The following is a 16,588-nucleotide window of genomic DNA, read 5'->3' as shown; positions in this document are numbered from 1 at the left end:
ATTACTTGCAGCTAGTTAGCTTTACCTGGTGTAGCTTCCATGCTAAAGAACCAAGCAACTAAAATATGGCATGTCAAATTGACTACAAATATGAATTAACACTGGATGCATTGACAACAGACTCCGCAGCCTAATCTCCTTGCAGTCATAGAACCTTCGAGTCACATGCAATCAAGCAGTTCTGGCTAAGTGAAAGCAAAGGTACAACGAGCTGTCTAACCTGCCACTGTAGAAATAAGACTCTCAGGAGCAGCTTTACAAAGAATCCAACGGTGCTACTTGCCAAAACCACGGCACTATTTTGGACCATTATTTGGAGCAGCTTGAACTCAATTCAACACAACATTCTTAAGTTGCATACAATATTGCCACATGCTTCACAATAATTCACACTTGCAAATGCTACTTTTCCTGAATAAAACATTGCTTTTCCCACAAAGTTACTTCCTGACAAAAAGAAAAGCAAGTGCCGCAATAGCCCAACCTTTGTGCCAGCAATGCTACAAATCATGGTAAATGTAACCCTAAATGATAAGTCTGCCAGTGTATCTATACAAACATGGCTCTGCCATTCATCCAAATGTATTCAGTGCTAAAACGAACATAGACCAGGTGTGCAGCATCACATGAACAAGCCCTTCCGTTCAGCATCACATTTCGTACCACGGTCTCTCAACCATTGTTCAAGCTGAGTCACTCATTGGAATTCCCTCAACACCCATAGCTCATGCAATGGAACCTTATCAGTGCAGTTTCCTAATGCTTAATTAATGGTGAAATGTTCGAGTACAATCAGGGTAATGACAGATGTTGAAGATATTGCTGTGCATGTCACTTTTAAGGGCCTGTCATACAACGCACACCAATTCACAAAGTTCCGCATAACGTGCAGATTTTTGGCGATAAGGTGCATAAGGTGTAGAGTTTTGGCACCTACCAAGGTTAGCACCGCTTCCAAGATCTCCACTTCAATGTGTCTACTACATGCAAAAAAATAATAAAGTTAGTCTGTGCTGCATGTTATTAACCCCTCACGCAGCTAACCACCTCATCATGACAAAAAAAAAAACCTCACAGTGGTTAGCCCAAGACAACCTGAGGCAGCTTTGCTACAAATAACCATTCTGGTTTCGAGTTCAGTTTCACGTAACACAGAAGTGCACAAATCATCTGCAGACCCTGCGTGCACTGATGAGGTTCCACAGCACAAGCTTAAGTACCCGCACTTGCTGGGCCTAATATCCATGGGACGCTCCCCCCAACACCAGATGAGCAGGCAAGGTAGATGGGAAACCTGGGCGGTAGAAGGCAGCGAAAGCAACGACACCGCTTACCCACACGGGGGGCCGGATCAGATCGCTTCTGCGTAGGCCCTGCGCTGCCGAGAACAGTTTTCTGTGTGCGTGACGGGGGAGGAGAGGGATAGGGGGTAAGGAGGGAGTGGGTGATGGCGCCAGGCTCACCATGCGGGAGGGTGGCAAGACCTCTTGTCGGCCTGCCCAACCTCGCCTTGCCTTCAGGCTTTGCTCTTCTACTCCCGCAACCGCCTTGCCTTCAGGCTTCGCTCTTCTACGCCCGCAACCACCAGTTTCTTTCTTGCCCTTTGCAAACTTCAAACTTCACAGAGACACACCAATGCGCTTCGTTTTCCTTCTTCCAAGCCCTTGGTGGGGGTTGCAAAGAAAACAACAGGGAACACCAGTTAACAACACACCCAGCCAGAAGGAAAAACTATGCGCGCGCGCGCATACACAGAACGCAAAAACACGGGCACACAAGAGTTTATTTTTTCTCAAGATTGAGGACGAGGCTGCGTGTGACATGGGCAGCCGACGAACCTTTATTTCAAAAATGGACAGCAGCCTCGGGGTGACAAGCTGCTAATGCATGAAATGATTTCTCAGGGTAGGTGGGGTGTGAGAGGAGCGAGGGGGTACAGAGAGGTGTGTGTGTGTGTGCGCTCGCTCAGTAGTATGCGTACCTCCGAGGGGAGTACGACCGAGACCGAGAGCGCGAGTAGCGCCGCCCCCGGCTGTAGTAGGGGGATGGCGAACGGTCCCTATAGCCACTGCGGTAGCCGCCGCCACCACCGTAGCCGCCGCCCCCGCCACCCCCACCGCTGCCACTGCAAGCAAACAATGCGCGCCTCAGTTAGCCACGAACAACTGAAGTGCAGCCCGCAATAGTTGAAAGAATGACATTTGAACACTGAACTCGTGGCTTGAATTACATTGAAGGGAATGTCATGCACCAACTATGAACACAGTGCTACAACAAAGATCCATACGCTCTCAATGAAAACGCACCTTTGTTGATGAAAGCACATTTAACATTCCAGCCTAAGACCAAAACATGCACAGCTTCGTAAAAGGTTAAAGTTTGTCATCCGCTTTCTAGTAGTGTACATTTCAGACATTATTCCATACATTTCAGATGCTTAGTAGACAGAAGTGAGGACTGCAGGCAGTAAAAGTCGAGCCCCTTTATAAGAAACACCAGTGTGCCAACGATGAAATACAGGCTGATAAGAAAATGCTTGCAAAGTACCATGCTAATAAGAGACATCTAGTACAAAAGACAATTGCTGCCCAGAGCATGCCCATTATAAAACGGTTCAATTGTACCTCTTAAACTGGAACTTGCCTTTCATAAAAAATCTGCTAAAGGGGGACACTGCTCTAGAATGTTTTATTGCGATACAATTATATGGACACATTCGGCTGGATTTTGCCAGCCAGCATCGCCGTCACTCATATATATATAAATATATATGTATATAGCGCCACCCGCCGCCATGGCTACAGGTGGCACTGACTGACACTCCCACGTTTAAAGTCGCATATATATACCCAATAAAGTGGCTGGGAGGATAGCAGCCGTGGTAGCTCAGTGGTAGAGCATCGAACGCGTTATACGAAGGTCGCAGGTTCGGTTCCTGCCCAGGGCAAGTTACCTTTTCACCCACTTTTATTTATTCACAATTCCATTACAATTTGATCTAATAACTTCCCCTATACTTTCCTTGGCATTATTGTCTGTTAGATCTCAATATTGTGTCAAAACACTGAAAAACGAGCCCTTAAGTATACACCTCTTTCCCTTATTCATTGCGAGGGTCTCGTACTGGCAGACTTGGTGCCTTTAGGTTGTATACGAGGGACTGTTGGTCAGCTGCCCGCTGGTAATAAGTTTACGTGCTACGTGACGCCACACAGGCTCATCAAGAGTGTGCCACACTCGCAGCCAAGGCTACAGGTGGCGCTGACTGACACTCCCACGTTTAAAGTCACATATATATCCAATAAAGTGACAGACGCCCAGACAGCCTCTTTTTCACCACTCAAAGAGACTAGGCACCGATGACACGTTTTTGTGTTCTTTCTCCAGCTATTGTAAAATGGCGCCAACTGTGCAATTACGGTACAGAACTACTGATCACCGCACTATTATGAGCAAAATAGAAAAAAATCTGATTTCTTGCAACCAAACTGGTGGTGCAGCTATTTTGAGAGTGTGCATATTGTAAATACGGTATTTCTTTGCTCACTGAAAACATGCAGTATGGAGAGTATTTAAAATATGTAATACTTCACGTGCCTTTTGAAGTTTTTTTTTAATTGAATGAGTTACAAAGTAAATCTGCATATCACCATAATCTGGAATCAGAACTGCGTACAGTGCAATAAAAATGAACAATTTTAAGTCGTTTGAACAGAAGCAATGGTATGTTGAACATTTGCCAGTACCGTATAAACCGGAATATAAGTCGAGATATCTTCAATAAAATAATAAGCTAAAGTCGCCCCTCGTCTTATATAGCGGTGTCCAGCCGAAAGTGCGCCAACGTCTGGCAACATGTGGCTTGCATGTGTTTGAGAAGATGGACGCGGCGATATCCAAATCCAATCACAGGCAGTTTTTTTTTTTTTTCTCGCAGTCCGTTTCCTTTGTGTTCGTGATTTGCTTCCGATCTGTTCAGAGTTTTCACTCCGCTTGACATCGCCCTGCATTTTTAGGGGTCTTTTTTTTTTTGTTCACTGAATATGAGTAGCGGTGCGAGCAGGCAGTACTCAGCTGCGTTTAAAGGGGGACGTGGCTTTGGGATCGCGAAAAATGGCGAAAAAATAGATTCTTTGGAAACTCAAGTTTTAAGCTTTTGGAACCCTTTTTCTATCTGGTTCCAAAATATCTACACTGAAAACCACGCAGAAGTGCTTTGGAAAATTCGTTTCAACCACCTAGGTAGCAAAACTTTTCCTGGAAACTGTGATAAAACAGCGATTTTCAAAAAATTATAGCTTCGCGATGCTTAGGCCAGGAGCCGGCTTCTTGGGCTCATCGGAAAGAGCATTTCTCCGTGTTTAACTTTCCCGCTTTAGCTGGCTCCTCCCTTTTACAACAAGCACAGAAAAAGCAAATGTTTGAAGGTCATAACTGAATGCAGGAACAGTGCAACCTAGAAGTAGCGAAAAGAGCGCCGACTTTCAACAAAGATTTAATATCGGAGTGGTGTACATATATAGGCGGAAAATGAGAAAAATGGGCATGCGTAGAAGGGTGTAGAAGGGTGCAGGATGTAGTTACGAAGTAACTACTTCTAGGTTGCGCTGTTCCTGCATTCAGTTATGTCCTACCAACTTGCACAAGCTTCCACGCTTCATAGTTTGAAGGTCGTTTTGAGGCCCTTGATTGGCCGTGGCCACCATGTTGCCTCGGCTTGCCTTGCTATTGGCCCGATGCTCGCTCCGGGAAATCGTCGTCTGCTGCTTGTGCATCGCGAGGATATGGCTCCCGAAAATCGCTACTTTGTGACGTGTTCACGGCTTGATGATCACTTAAGACATAATTACCCTTTAGTTACTATCAGTAAGCGCATGCGCGATCGTGTTACTACGAGCAGGCGCGGGGTCTACGAGCGCCGCGCGTTATGGGAGTCTTCTTTAGCCCTAACTCCACCGGCAGTGAGACGGCGGGCAGGAACGACGCGCTAGCGCGGCGACGTGCTTCTTCGCAAGCAACGAAGCTGTAAGCGGCGGCACAATCTGATTACTACGAGTGGCCGCACCGGATGCACAATCAGATCACTACGAGCGGACGCGCGGTCTACGAGTGTGGCGCATCATCCGAGTCGGCTTTAGCCCTAACTCCGCTGACAGCGAAACTGCCTGCGGACAGGAACGACGCGCAAGCGCACTCTTGGCGACGTGGCAAGGAATGTACCACATCACTCGCTACCTTCTCTGAATCACGTACGGCATTTTACGCATCGGCAGCGGACAACACAGTCAAGCTCATCACCCCCCCCCCCCCCCTCACTGCCAAGGATTGCTCGGAACAGCAGCTAGCAGGTTCGCGCGCCATCATTCGGAAATGCGATGGCCAAGTTTTTGTCATCGTTGTTACACATTTCGTGCATCGTCACCGAATGCCGCCGGCAAGTGCATTACGCGCCGGCTGCAATGTCCTCGCGGCGGCGCACCCCACAGTCATATGGAGTGCTGTCAATAAGCTTTTGTGATGCGATTCAGACGTGCTTGGAGCCGTGCTTGATATCGCCACGAACGTCTATGAATGTTCCGAGGTTAATGAATTGCTGTAGATTAGAGTTTCCGCGACCGGCTGTATGATGATGCATTTCACCGCTAGAGCGGCAAAAGAGCATGTAAGAATCAGGGGCACGAATTTTTATATGCCCGTTTCGCGTCATTCATTACACTGCTAAAAATTCCTTTGCCACCAGTCTTCTGCCCTTAAGGGGAGATGCGGGTCGAAAAATCGCGTTTTTTGCGAAAATTTCCACTTTTGAGATATTGCTGCTAAAATCACTTTTGATCATTCAACTATCATTTCCCCAAAGGTCATAGCTGAATTCAAATGAGAAAGTGGTAAAAAATCGATCTGCGCTAGTGAAGGTAGCTGCCGAAGTCGCGAATTCACGCATCCGACGGCTATTTTTGAAAATCCGCCACTCGGCAACACGATGACGTCCGCCATCGGGGTTTGTTCGGTGGTGTAGATCAAGGCTCCTTCTAGTGTACAGGCGTCCCCCTAGTTTCGTATTTTAGTGAGGAATTTCACAAAACAGTCGTTTCCAAGTCTGTTTGCAGCCAAGCTGCAGCCGCTTCGCGCATCTCTACCGGTCACATGGTACGCTACCGAGGCCGCCATTGGCTACATCTGATCGGCCTCGCTCGCTGAGCGCTTGCGACGATCGGCACTTGCCGTGCGTTTCTATGTTTTTCCGAGTTCACCATGGATAACTCGAAGAAGCGAGACTTCCGAGCACGAAAGTTTGCAAGCAAGAACAAGTACCAAGGGCGTCGACGTAAACCGAAGCGCAAAGCAGCGGTAGAAGAATGCGAGCCGCGGGCCACTAGGCCTAATCAAGGCAGCGGGGATACGGCGGCTTGCGGGAACTTTGACGAAATCGACGCCGCGATCAAGTTCGTCAGCGCATCAGAAAAAAAGATTGAACAGTTCGAAAGCGAAAGAACGAAGAGTGTTTGTGGCTCTGTGAGCGGAGTATTTTGTGACATCGGCGCACTGACATCGATGGTAAGCCGTGCTGTTTGTCCAACATGCCACACCGCTGGACTCGTCGTTCGCGACACCGCAAGTAAACGTAAGGGCCTCTCTTCGTTCCTCGAGCTGCACTGTGATAACAGTGAGTGTCCTGAGTGAGTGGTTTCTGCCGCGCATAGTTCGCGGCGTGTTCTGCCGGAAAGACAGCCCACCGATGCCGGTGATGACTGGAGCTACCGAAGCGGCAGCTCGCGCGACAGCTTCGCTGTCAATGTGAAGGTAGTTGTGGCTGCGCGTGCAATAGGCATTGGGCATGAACAGCTGTCGCGTTTTTGCGCTATTCTTGGACTGCCAATACCTATGCATCATAAGACTTTTATTGCAATCGGCAAAAAAGTTCATGCTGCAGCTACCAAAGCTGTGCAAGAAAACATGGCGAAAGCGCGGATGATAACTAAAGAGAAAGTGGATGGGGCTGATGTTGCTGTCATGTATGATGGCACATGGCAAAAAAGAGGGCACAAGAGCCACAATGGCATCGGCACTGCTGTGTCTGTGGACACTGGTTTGTGCCTAGATTTTGAAGTGCTATCGAATTACTGCCTTGCCTGTAGCCGGCACCAGGACTTGGGTGATGAGGAAGAAATATGGCAAGCATTCCACACACCTGTCTGCGAAAAAAATACAGAGTGCTCCTCTCATGCCATGGAGACTGAGGCAGCTTTGCGCATATGGGGCAGGACATCCTCATACACAACACCATTGCGCTTCACCAAGTTCCTCAGTGATGGGGACAGCAAAGCTTATACCGCTGTCGCTGAGGCCAAGGTATATGGTGAAGCTGTTGTGGACAAGGAGGAGTGCACAAACCATGTGGCCAAGCGTCTAGGCACTGCACTTCGGAAACTGCCAACAAGACTTCCACGAGGGGAAAAGCTGACAGATGGCACAATTCAGAAGCTGCAGAACTATTACCGTATTGCAATCACAAACAACAGAGGTGATATTCTGAAAATGCATCGTGCCATCTGGGCCTCATATTTCCATTCATCATCGAGCAACACAGCAGGCAGCCACCGATACTGTCCAGAAGGGGCGACTTCCTGGTGCAAGCATAGGCGAGCTGAAGCGCTTGGGGAGGCCCCACCCGACCACACACCAATCTTGACCAAGGCTCAAGGATTGGCTGTGCTTCCCATTTACAAGCGGCTCACAGATGAAAAGTTGCTGGTGCGTTGTATCCAAGGGAAGACCCAAAACGCTGCAGAATCTTTGAACAGCAAAATCTGGTTGTTGTGTCCGAAGACTAAGTTTGCCTCCCGGACAACAGTGGAAACTGCAGCTGCTATGGCCGTGTTGTGGTTCAATAAAGGACATTCAAGCTTTGAACACGTGCTAGAGGAGCTTGGTGTAGTCCCACCAGATCAACTGATCACCCTGGGCCGATCCCGCGACCAGAGGAGAATCGAAAGAATGTCTGCGTGTGAAACAGCCGAGGCAAGGGCCCATCGGCGGAACGTGGCAAAGAAAGCGCGCCTTGATGACTCCCTTCTCAAGCGGCGAGAAGGATCCACATATGGAGCAGGACAATTTTAGGTGCTCTAGCTGTGTCCCTTCTATGATATCACCAAGTTTTGTGCAAATCGCACTGTGTAATCATGAGTAAACATATTTACAACTTTCAAATGCATTTTTCTCGATTTCCATTTTGAGGTAATTCTCTCATCTTGTGCACAATCTTTTTTAGGCATAAAATAGTCCTATCTTGATGAAATTTTGCACAGAGCTTAATCAGCCACTCTAGAATACAAGTATCTACTTTAGGTTGCATTATACATCACAGATTTTTTGTTACACAACTTGATACACTGATAGAGAGATGTAAAATATGCATTTAGTACTTTTAATTTTTTTTTTTAATGTAGCAAATAAATTTTCTGTTTGAGGTACTTTTCTGTATTGTACTGCTCAAGTGCAGCAAAATGAGCCATTTTGCAATTCTGTGTAAAAATTTTTAGTAAGCTTTATTATGTGCACAAAAAACACTATATTTTGATATCAAAGTTGTAGTAACTCCGGAACTACTATAGCTATCAAACAAATAATTGCAGTTATGAAATCAGCACTGCAAGCTTTACTAACACCTAAAATTTCAAGGAGCTGGGTTATGAAATAAAAAAAAACCTTTTTCGAGTAGCATCTCCCCTTAACTTTGTTATTTGAAAAGAAGGCATAGGCCGTCAAGGTGTGATCCATTTTTCTGATGCAATAAACCTCTCTCCAAATAAAGAAATGTTCAGTGATTATTTGTAATAAAGTACTTAATTACGCTAATTACACGTTCAGCACAAGAAATGTGTGTAATCATTTCAGTATATGGTCTTATTCAATTACAATCTTTTCTGTCATGCCTATCACACCACTCCTTCATACAAAGAACTTTGAAATCCATACTTGTTCTTTGTAAATCATTGAAAAAGAAGTTATGGGGAAAAAAAAAGGCAACCAAGGAACACTGGTCAAAGACCAGATGCCTGAGAAGTCAAATATCACAATACAAACCTGAGATCACAATTTTTAGGTGTCTAAGAGACGTAAAGAAAAGTTGCGGAGCTTTCTTGATACTGTTTTTTTGATATTATGCTCAGCCCCTCCACATGATTCAATGAAGAAATAATTTGTCTCTGGTAAATAATTAGTGGTATCACTTCAAAATTTTTATGAAAGCACTGTGAGGTCATTCTTAGTGTCTGTGCCAATTTTCATCAATATTTAACGAGAAACAAAAAAGTTTATCGAAAAAAAAAAAAAAAAAGGCTTGTTGAAAACTTGTGTTTTGGACAGTGTGCATTGCTCGTGGAAAGAGTAGCACGAGAATGACTGGACCGATTTTGATTCAGTTTTTTTTTTCGTAAATCTGAACACTGCTTGTGGGTACAGCAATCATCAATTTCTGTTTTATAGCCCTGTTTTTTTTTCTAGACGATGATTTGTTCGTGCCACTGTTTCTGACAATGTGTGTCGGCAGCCATGATGATCTCTAAAAAAAGACGAGAACTTATTAAAGAATTCTGAGAGTGCCATACTCTGTAGCTTTCTTTTGAGTAAAGATCAACACCATTCGCAGCTTCCTGGCATGTTTTGTTACAGCGCTAGATTTTCCACGAGCAGACCATGTGAGTGGACCATGTAGCGTTATGTAACGTGAGAACTACTGAAGGTATCATTGTGAAACTGCTTATTTCCCTATTCGAGACACTTATGAGAATGCATACCAAATTTCATTGCTCTAGGTCAACAAACAAAATAGTTTTTTTTCACCACCACCTCCCCTCTCAAAACAGGGATAAGAAAATGCATAGGCGGTACCTAGCTTACAAGAGACAACCCAAATCAACAAGGGTGCATGTCTCTTTTAAAGGGGTTCAACTTCACTAATCACGACTCACCTTAACATGCCAAATTCGCATGCCAAATTTCATTTGCGTGCCAAAAATGCATGCCAAATTTCATTACTGTACGTCAATAAATAAAGTTTTTTTCCAATGCCGCCTCCCCCCTTAAATAAAGGTTGCGTTCGCAGAAGCGAACGGGAATAGGGCTGCTCAGCGCAGCTTTGGTGTATCGGAAAAAAGTGTGCGCTATTGGAGGGCGCAAAAAGGGAAGCTGCAGATGTGCAATCCTCGAAAAATGTTGCTTCGTGGACGAAGTGCCGTTCATCCACAGCTGGAGGATAAGCTAGCGGACTTTGTGCGGGAATTTCGTGCGCGCTCGCTGCCAGTGACAGTGGATACCATTCGCAAGAAAGCCATGGAACTCGCTCGAGAAGCTGAGCTCATGAGAGAAAAGTTTCGTGCACCCAACTCTTGGGTGTGTCGATTTATACGACGCAAGGGATTGTCTCTTCGGCGGTGCACATCTGTCAAAAGTTGCTGGAGGAGTTCGAGGACAAGCTCATAAACATAAGCCCATCGTGAACCGGCTACAGGAGCAGAACGACTACATGATGGGGCAGATTGGCAACGTCGATGAGACCTCCGTGTGGTTTGACATGCCTTCGTTTCGGCAACGAGCACTCGCACTTCACCGTCACGCTGGCATGCACGGCAGATAGTAGAAAGCTTCCGGCCTTCATCATTGTCAAACGCAAGGCAATGCCGAAGGAAGTGCTCCCGCCCGGTGTTGTGGTTCGCATCAACAAAAAGGGACGCATGGATGAGGCCATGATGCTCGAATGGACAAGAGTGGTGTGGAACAGTCGGCCAGGTGCACTGCTGCGTCTTCGCAGCATGCTGGTGTTGGATGCGTTTCATGGCCATTTAACCGATGCAGTGAAACGCACACTCGGCGAAGGGAAAACGGACCAGGTGATACGACGTCCACCCTCCAGCCGCTCGACGTTGTGCTAAACAAGCTGTTCAAGAAACATGTGCGGCTGGAATACCAAGAATGGATGTCCGGCGACAACCCCAAGACACTGACGGGCTGCCTACAGAGGCTTCCACTTGAGACTGTGTGGCTGGCTGCTTTGCGCATGGCGTTCCTTGCCGGATTCCATGGCGGAAAATGCTTTTAAGAAATGATGCATCAGCAACTCGCTAGATGGCACTCAAGATGACGCACTGTAGGAGGCGGTCAGCAACAAACTCTCGTCCTCAAAAGACAGTGGTGCTTTGTCGGACGAATAGGAGCAGTTGCGATGGTGGTTGAGGGGAGCTCCAACGATCGAGGTGCGATGCGCCCTATTCGCAAATAAATGCAGTTCGGCACTTATGGGTTGTTTTTATTTTAGATGCGGAGCATCTTATACTCGCGCCTTGTAGTGCGCCGTCCGCGCCGTCCGCACCGCTTCTCAAACATTCGACAGCTGACGCGCGCGCATGCGCCGTCGCGCCGTCGCCCACTCTTCTACCATCTGTGCATCCCTTCCTCCTCTACACACCGCGCGTGCTTCACTCCTTTACCATCTGTGCACCCTTCCTCCTCTACACACCGCGTTCGACATCTACAATTCTCCTGATTCTCCAGTGGACGCGCATGTGGCGTCGCGCTTCGAGAACATTCAACAGCTGACAGTGCATGCGCCGTCGAGCTGTATATATACTCAAGGTCGGCGCTCGCTCGCTCAGTTGCCGCTCGTCGGTTGGTTTGTACGGCGCGTCGACGTCCAAGGTCGCGGTGAAATGAATTCCAACGAATCCACAAACACAATGATCGACGTCCCTTCGACCAGCGCCGCCCTTTCGCATACGTGTGTACATGTTCACTCATTTAACACCCCCTCCTACAACCACGTTAACCAATTTAGCCATCGACCCAAGTAAGTCGCAATTTAACACCCCATTTCACAACCACGTTAACCAATTTAACCATCGACCCAAGTAAGTCGCACTTTAACACCCCGTTAACCAATTATATGCTCCGCATCCTCCTCAGTGTTCCCCCGAGGGAAGCTGCGGGCAATTTTTTGGGTACCCTGAACAACTCGGGGGGTCGACCTATATTCAGACTCGACCTACAGTGCGGTTTATACGGTAATATCCCAGCTTGAATTTGACTGGCTTGGAAAAGTTCAAGTTGAAAATGCAGTCTTCCCCACATGCATTGAATTTCCTGATAGAATCAATGTTTATTATAACATTTTGTACATTATAACTAGGCTTGTACGAATATTCAAATGCTTCGAATATTCAAACGAATAGTAGGGTATTCGAATTCGCTTCGATTTCAAGTTACTGAAAATTTCGAAGTATTCGCAAAGATTGAACAGATGCATATTAATCCGAATGTACCACCTGTAAAGGTGGTTTCACTGCAGTGTGGGAATGTTGAATCATGAAAGCATCTCCAAGAGAAATTCGGTCTGCAGCAAAGCCCCCCTACGAATTTAAAGGGGCTCTGCAACACTTTTTAAGCATTGTCAGAAAACGCTGTCTATCTGTAGTGGCGGCCATCGAGGACACAATCTGTAGTGGCGGCCATCGAGGACACACAAGCCAAATATTGCAGCGCTGCACGTGTTCAATTCGCAATAAATTTGTAAAGTCAGTTAAAAATTGCCCTATCTTCTCGGCAAATGACTCCACAAGCTCAGAAAGCACACATGACGTATTTTCTTTCCCCAAGCCATTCCTCCCAGCGCTTTCGTCAGGACGAGAAGAGAATGCACTTGCAAGGTGCGAGAAATCTTCGCAACTCCGCACATAATGGACGGTGAAGACATGACGCAATAGGCATCCTTTGTGAATCTATTCCATGGCTACTTGAAAGTCCGACGGCCCCTTTATATGAAAATATTACCCTCAAATCAATGCATTTTATTAAGCTTAAAAGCGTGTTGTGATGGCTTTATACGCTCCAAGTACAATAAATCTTAAAAAGTTATTTAAGGGGGGACATGGGTCTTCGAGCTCTCTCGTTTATTTTTTAACCAAACGTGACAAAAGTTGGCATGCTTACTTAGTTTGTTCTCCCGATTCTAAATATCTAGTTCATTTTTCTGTAGCTTCATTAGTTAATTAAATAATTGAGATAATTTCTATTGTTCTTACCACTAGAAAAATAACCACCAGTCAAATGACACGGTGATTGACAGTAGAAAGCATAAGACATACAACATAGGAAGCACTTTTTTGAGTGGGTCATTATTTCTTACTTTATGTAAAGTACACTAAACTTCACAGCTCTGAACGTGGCTATTGTGTGGTCACACAAAAGACTAGTTCAAATCTGCTTCCTATGTTGTGTGCTCCAAACATACAGCTTCATGCTGCAAAAAGACATATTCTGCTATCTGTAATAGTTTCCGATATATTGCAGTAATTTTCATTAAGGGTGTACAAAATTGCCATTTTGAGAAAATGAAGAAAACAAAGAATTCTAACATTTTTAACTGTAAAAATGCATGTACTTAGAATAACATAGCCATTGACATATAAATGAATGCTAAGAAGCCTAAAGAGTGCAACGTTGCAAGCTGATCGTAAATTGAACGAGTACTTCTCTTTACAGCACAATAAAGTTCATGGCATGTAATTATGGCATACATACTTTTAGTCAGTTAATATGCACCGGGAATGTAACAGGACTGATTGTTTTCCAGCTTGTCCAGAATGAGTTACCCGTAAATTTCGCGAACCAAAGTTGCTCCGTCGCTCATCAATTTCGAGGCTACACGAGTGCCGAGGTGTTAGTTTCCTTTTCACGCAAGACTGCCGCATTTTCGAGCGGAGATTGCGACAACATTGCGAACGTGTCGTTAAAAGCAGTTTACCTATTGCCAGTAGCCTCCAATGCGGGGCCGGCGAGCATGTTCGCAGCGAACGGATCGACTTTCTGTTCGTCGACGCGCGGCGTACTCCACTCCGACGACCCGTCGCGCAGTTCAAGGTCCTTTCGTCAGGCGGGGGGAACCGCAGCATCGGCCTGTTTAGCGATAAGACTGCGCTGTTCGTTCCGTCACTACAAAGATTGATATCTCTTGTAGCTTCACTTCTGCTTTTCACTTGCCGTCCTCTAATTGATGAAGCTGCAAAACACAGCCGTTCTCAGTAACGTTGTCTGCAACCAATGGGCTCGTACGTGAGTTAGTCCTACACCGGTAACTCTGCGAATCGCGTCGAATTCGTTATCCTCATTGTCCTGAGCCATAGCAGGGCTCTTTCTGAAGTTCACAGCGAATGAACGACTGCCACGCCCGCTTCACAAATTACTGTAGCACGGAACTTCTTTACTGCCGCAGGCAGTTCGTAGCACCATGACAAAATGGCGCATGTCCGTGTGCGTCACGATGGTGAAGCAGACGCCGAAAGCGCCCCTTGGCCAATCGGGTGCCTATGTTTTGTCACGTGCCCCAAGCAGCCAATTGAATCGCGTGCTAGTGCTTCTCGGTGACGTGTTTTTGCTTTAAAAAAAACCAATGAGCAAGGCGAGCCAGCGGTGGCGGGTAATTGAAGATGAAGAGCGACCCTTCCAAAAGAGACCAAGATGAACATGATAGCTCAAGAGAACATGATAGTAAAAAGAACATTAAATAATATTTCATTGCAATATGAGTCTCCGCCGGCAGCCGTCATTTTGCCATGGCGTGTGTGACGTCATGTGCCTCAAAGAGTGGAGCAATATTTGAAGTTTTCCCCAAAACCAAGATGTGATTGCAAGAGGTGCCGTAGTGGGGAAACTCCGGATATTTCGACCCCCTGGTGTTCTTTAACGTGCACTGGCGTCGCCCTGTACACGGGCCTCCACCGTTTTTCCTCCATCGAAAATGCAGCCGCCGCTGCCGGGATCGAGCCCGCGACCTTCGGGTCAGCAGCCGAGCTCATGTTTTCTGCAAAGCTTCAGCAGCTGCAAATCGTCACGCCGCGGTGGTCTAGTGGCTAAGGTACTCGGCTGCTGACCCGCAGGGCGCGGGTTCGGATCCCGGCTGCGGCGGCTGCATTTCCGATGGAGGCGGAAATGTTGTAGGCCCGTGTGCTCAGATTTGGGCGCACGTTAAAGAACCCCAGGCGGTCTAAATTTCCGGAGCCCTCCACTACAGCGTCTCTCATAATCATATAGTGGTTTTGGGACGTTAAACCCCACATATCAATCAATAATAGCTCGTGCATAACGGCAACAGTTCGGCGCGGAAAAAGCGCAACTTTAGCGTCAATTTGCGCTCACAATCATTTCACAGGGAGGTGATAAATTCATTTTGCGTCAGAAATAATGACACGAGAAGCCAGAAACTTCTCAGATAGGTGCAAAAATAGGTACAGATTCCGAAAATGTCAGCTTCAAACAGTCAATTTTTTGAGATTTTTGGCCTTCTAAGAACAGTGTCCCCTTTAAGGGTTTTGACTCGCATCCTGCTGAAAGAAATCCTGCTACGAAAGGTTCTTTCGACTTCCCTTGAACAAAACAAAAAAAAAAAGAAAAGAAACTGAATTTGCAGAGAGGCCCTGTTTCTATTTTTAAAGACATTATGCAGGTAAGTTAGGTCACAATACATATGCCCATTTTTCTACATGTCACTTGTACTATTCGGATTCGATTCAAGACCAAAATCTCTGTTCCCTTCGAACCTAAAATTCACTATTCGCACAGGCCTAATTATCACCACTAACAAAGCTGAGCAGCATTTCTAGCAGCATCACATTGAGCCGAACTCAAAGAAAGCTTTGGTGCCAAGCACAAAACACGTCTTTATGCCATGGAAACATGCTGAAAGACTCACTAGGATGGCTTGCCCATGTAGATGCCCGGTGTGGGTGTGTGTGCCCGTTGGGTGATGGAGTAGTCCACTCGGATCTTGCGGCCGTCTATCTCAAGGCCGTTGCAGCGGTCCTTGGCCTGCAGAACAGTGCACACGCACACAGATCAGCACAACCGCACGTTGGTCTTTATGTAAATAAAGCATGAACAGCTGCAGAAGGCTTCACAACATAACAGCTGTGACGACGAGTGAGCCATCAAATGGAAAACAAAAGGTGTTAGAATGGACGGAAACAGCTAACGCTTCAGTTAAGCCTTTCTGTTGACACTATTGCCAAGCGATCATTCAGCCGTGCTTTTAGTACAGACAAGTGCAGCACTGTACAAAGGCAGCCTCTAATTCAGTAACTTTGAAGAGCACCATGCAATATCACAAATTCTTTTTCACAAATAAAAAAGGTGGCAACTGCACAACACACAAGATAAAAACCAATTGAAAACCAGATAAACGAACTTTCAAGATAAGCAAAGTTGCGCTAATGGCAGAGAAAAATGAGCTCTTTTCAGACAAATCACAACTACTTTCTGGCTGTGCAGCGGCAGTTTCTAATCTTTCTCCTCATGCAGGTTTGGGTTTTGCCACTTAAAAAAAAAAAAAAGTCTTTAAAAAGTTTTAAAAAGCACAAAATTGTGAACAATGCTGACTTGCGAAAATTGCCATTTGAGGTACTTACAGTGGAAAGTATGTTCTGGAGAAATTCTATATTATGGCAAAATATATTTTTTGTTAAAGCTCAATATATGAAATAACAAATGTTTTTAAAACTGGAAACATGATTTTCTTGGCATTGTCATTTTTGTGAAGGGAATA

At 46.0% G+C, this 16,588-nt stretch overlaps 1 protein-coding gene across 3 annotated transcripts in view; it reads right to left on the bottom strand.

Moving 5' to 3' along the window:
- Window positions 1-1,151: 1,151 nt before the first annotated feature.
- The window catches only part of LOC119178352 (transformer-2 protein homolog beta), a 57,092-nt gene continuing 41,655 nt past the window's right edge, over window positions 1,152-16,588 (bottom strand). The window contains exons 8-10 of one of the 3 annotated variants that reach the window (XM_075886996.1): window positions 15,740-15,855; window positions 1,982-2,125; window positions 1,152-1,663 (exon numbers count right to left, since the gene is read on the bottom strand). In XM_075886996.1, the coding sequence (XP_075743111.1) occupies window positions 1,570-1,663; window positions 1,982-2,125; window positions 15,740-15,855 (354 nt within the window). In that variant the 3' untranslated portion in view covers window positions 1,152-1,569. Of the gene's footprint in view, window positions 1,664-1,765; window positions 2,126-15,739; window positions 15,856-16,588 lie in introns of those variants that run through there. The other 2 variants (XM_075887005.1, XM_037429542.2) reach the window with 2 other exon arrangements.

The sequence above is a fragment of the Rhipicephalus microplus genome, chromosome 1, assembly GCF_043290135.1.
Source record: "Rhipicephalus microplus isolate Deutch F79 chromosome 1, USDA_Rmic, whole genome shotgun sequence".
NCBI lineage: Eukaryota > Metazoa > Arthropoda > Arachnida > Ixodida > Ixodidae > Rhipicephalus > Rhipicephalus microplus.
Note: the sequence above shows the minus strand (reverse complement) of the source record. Positions and strands in the feature narration are given on the sequence as shown.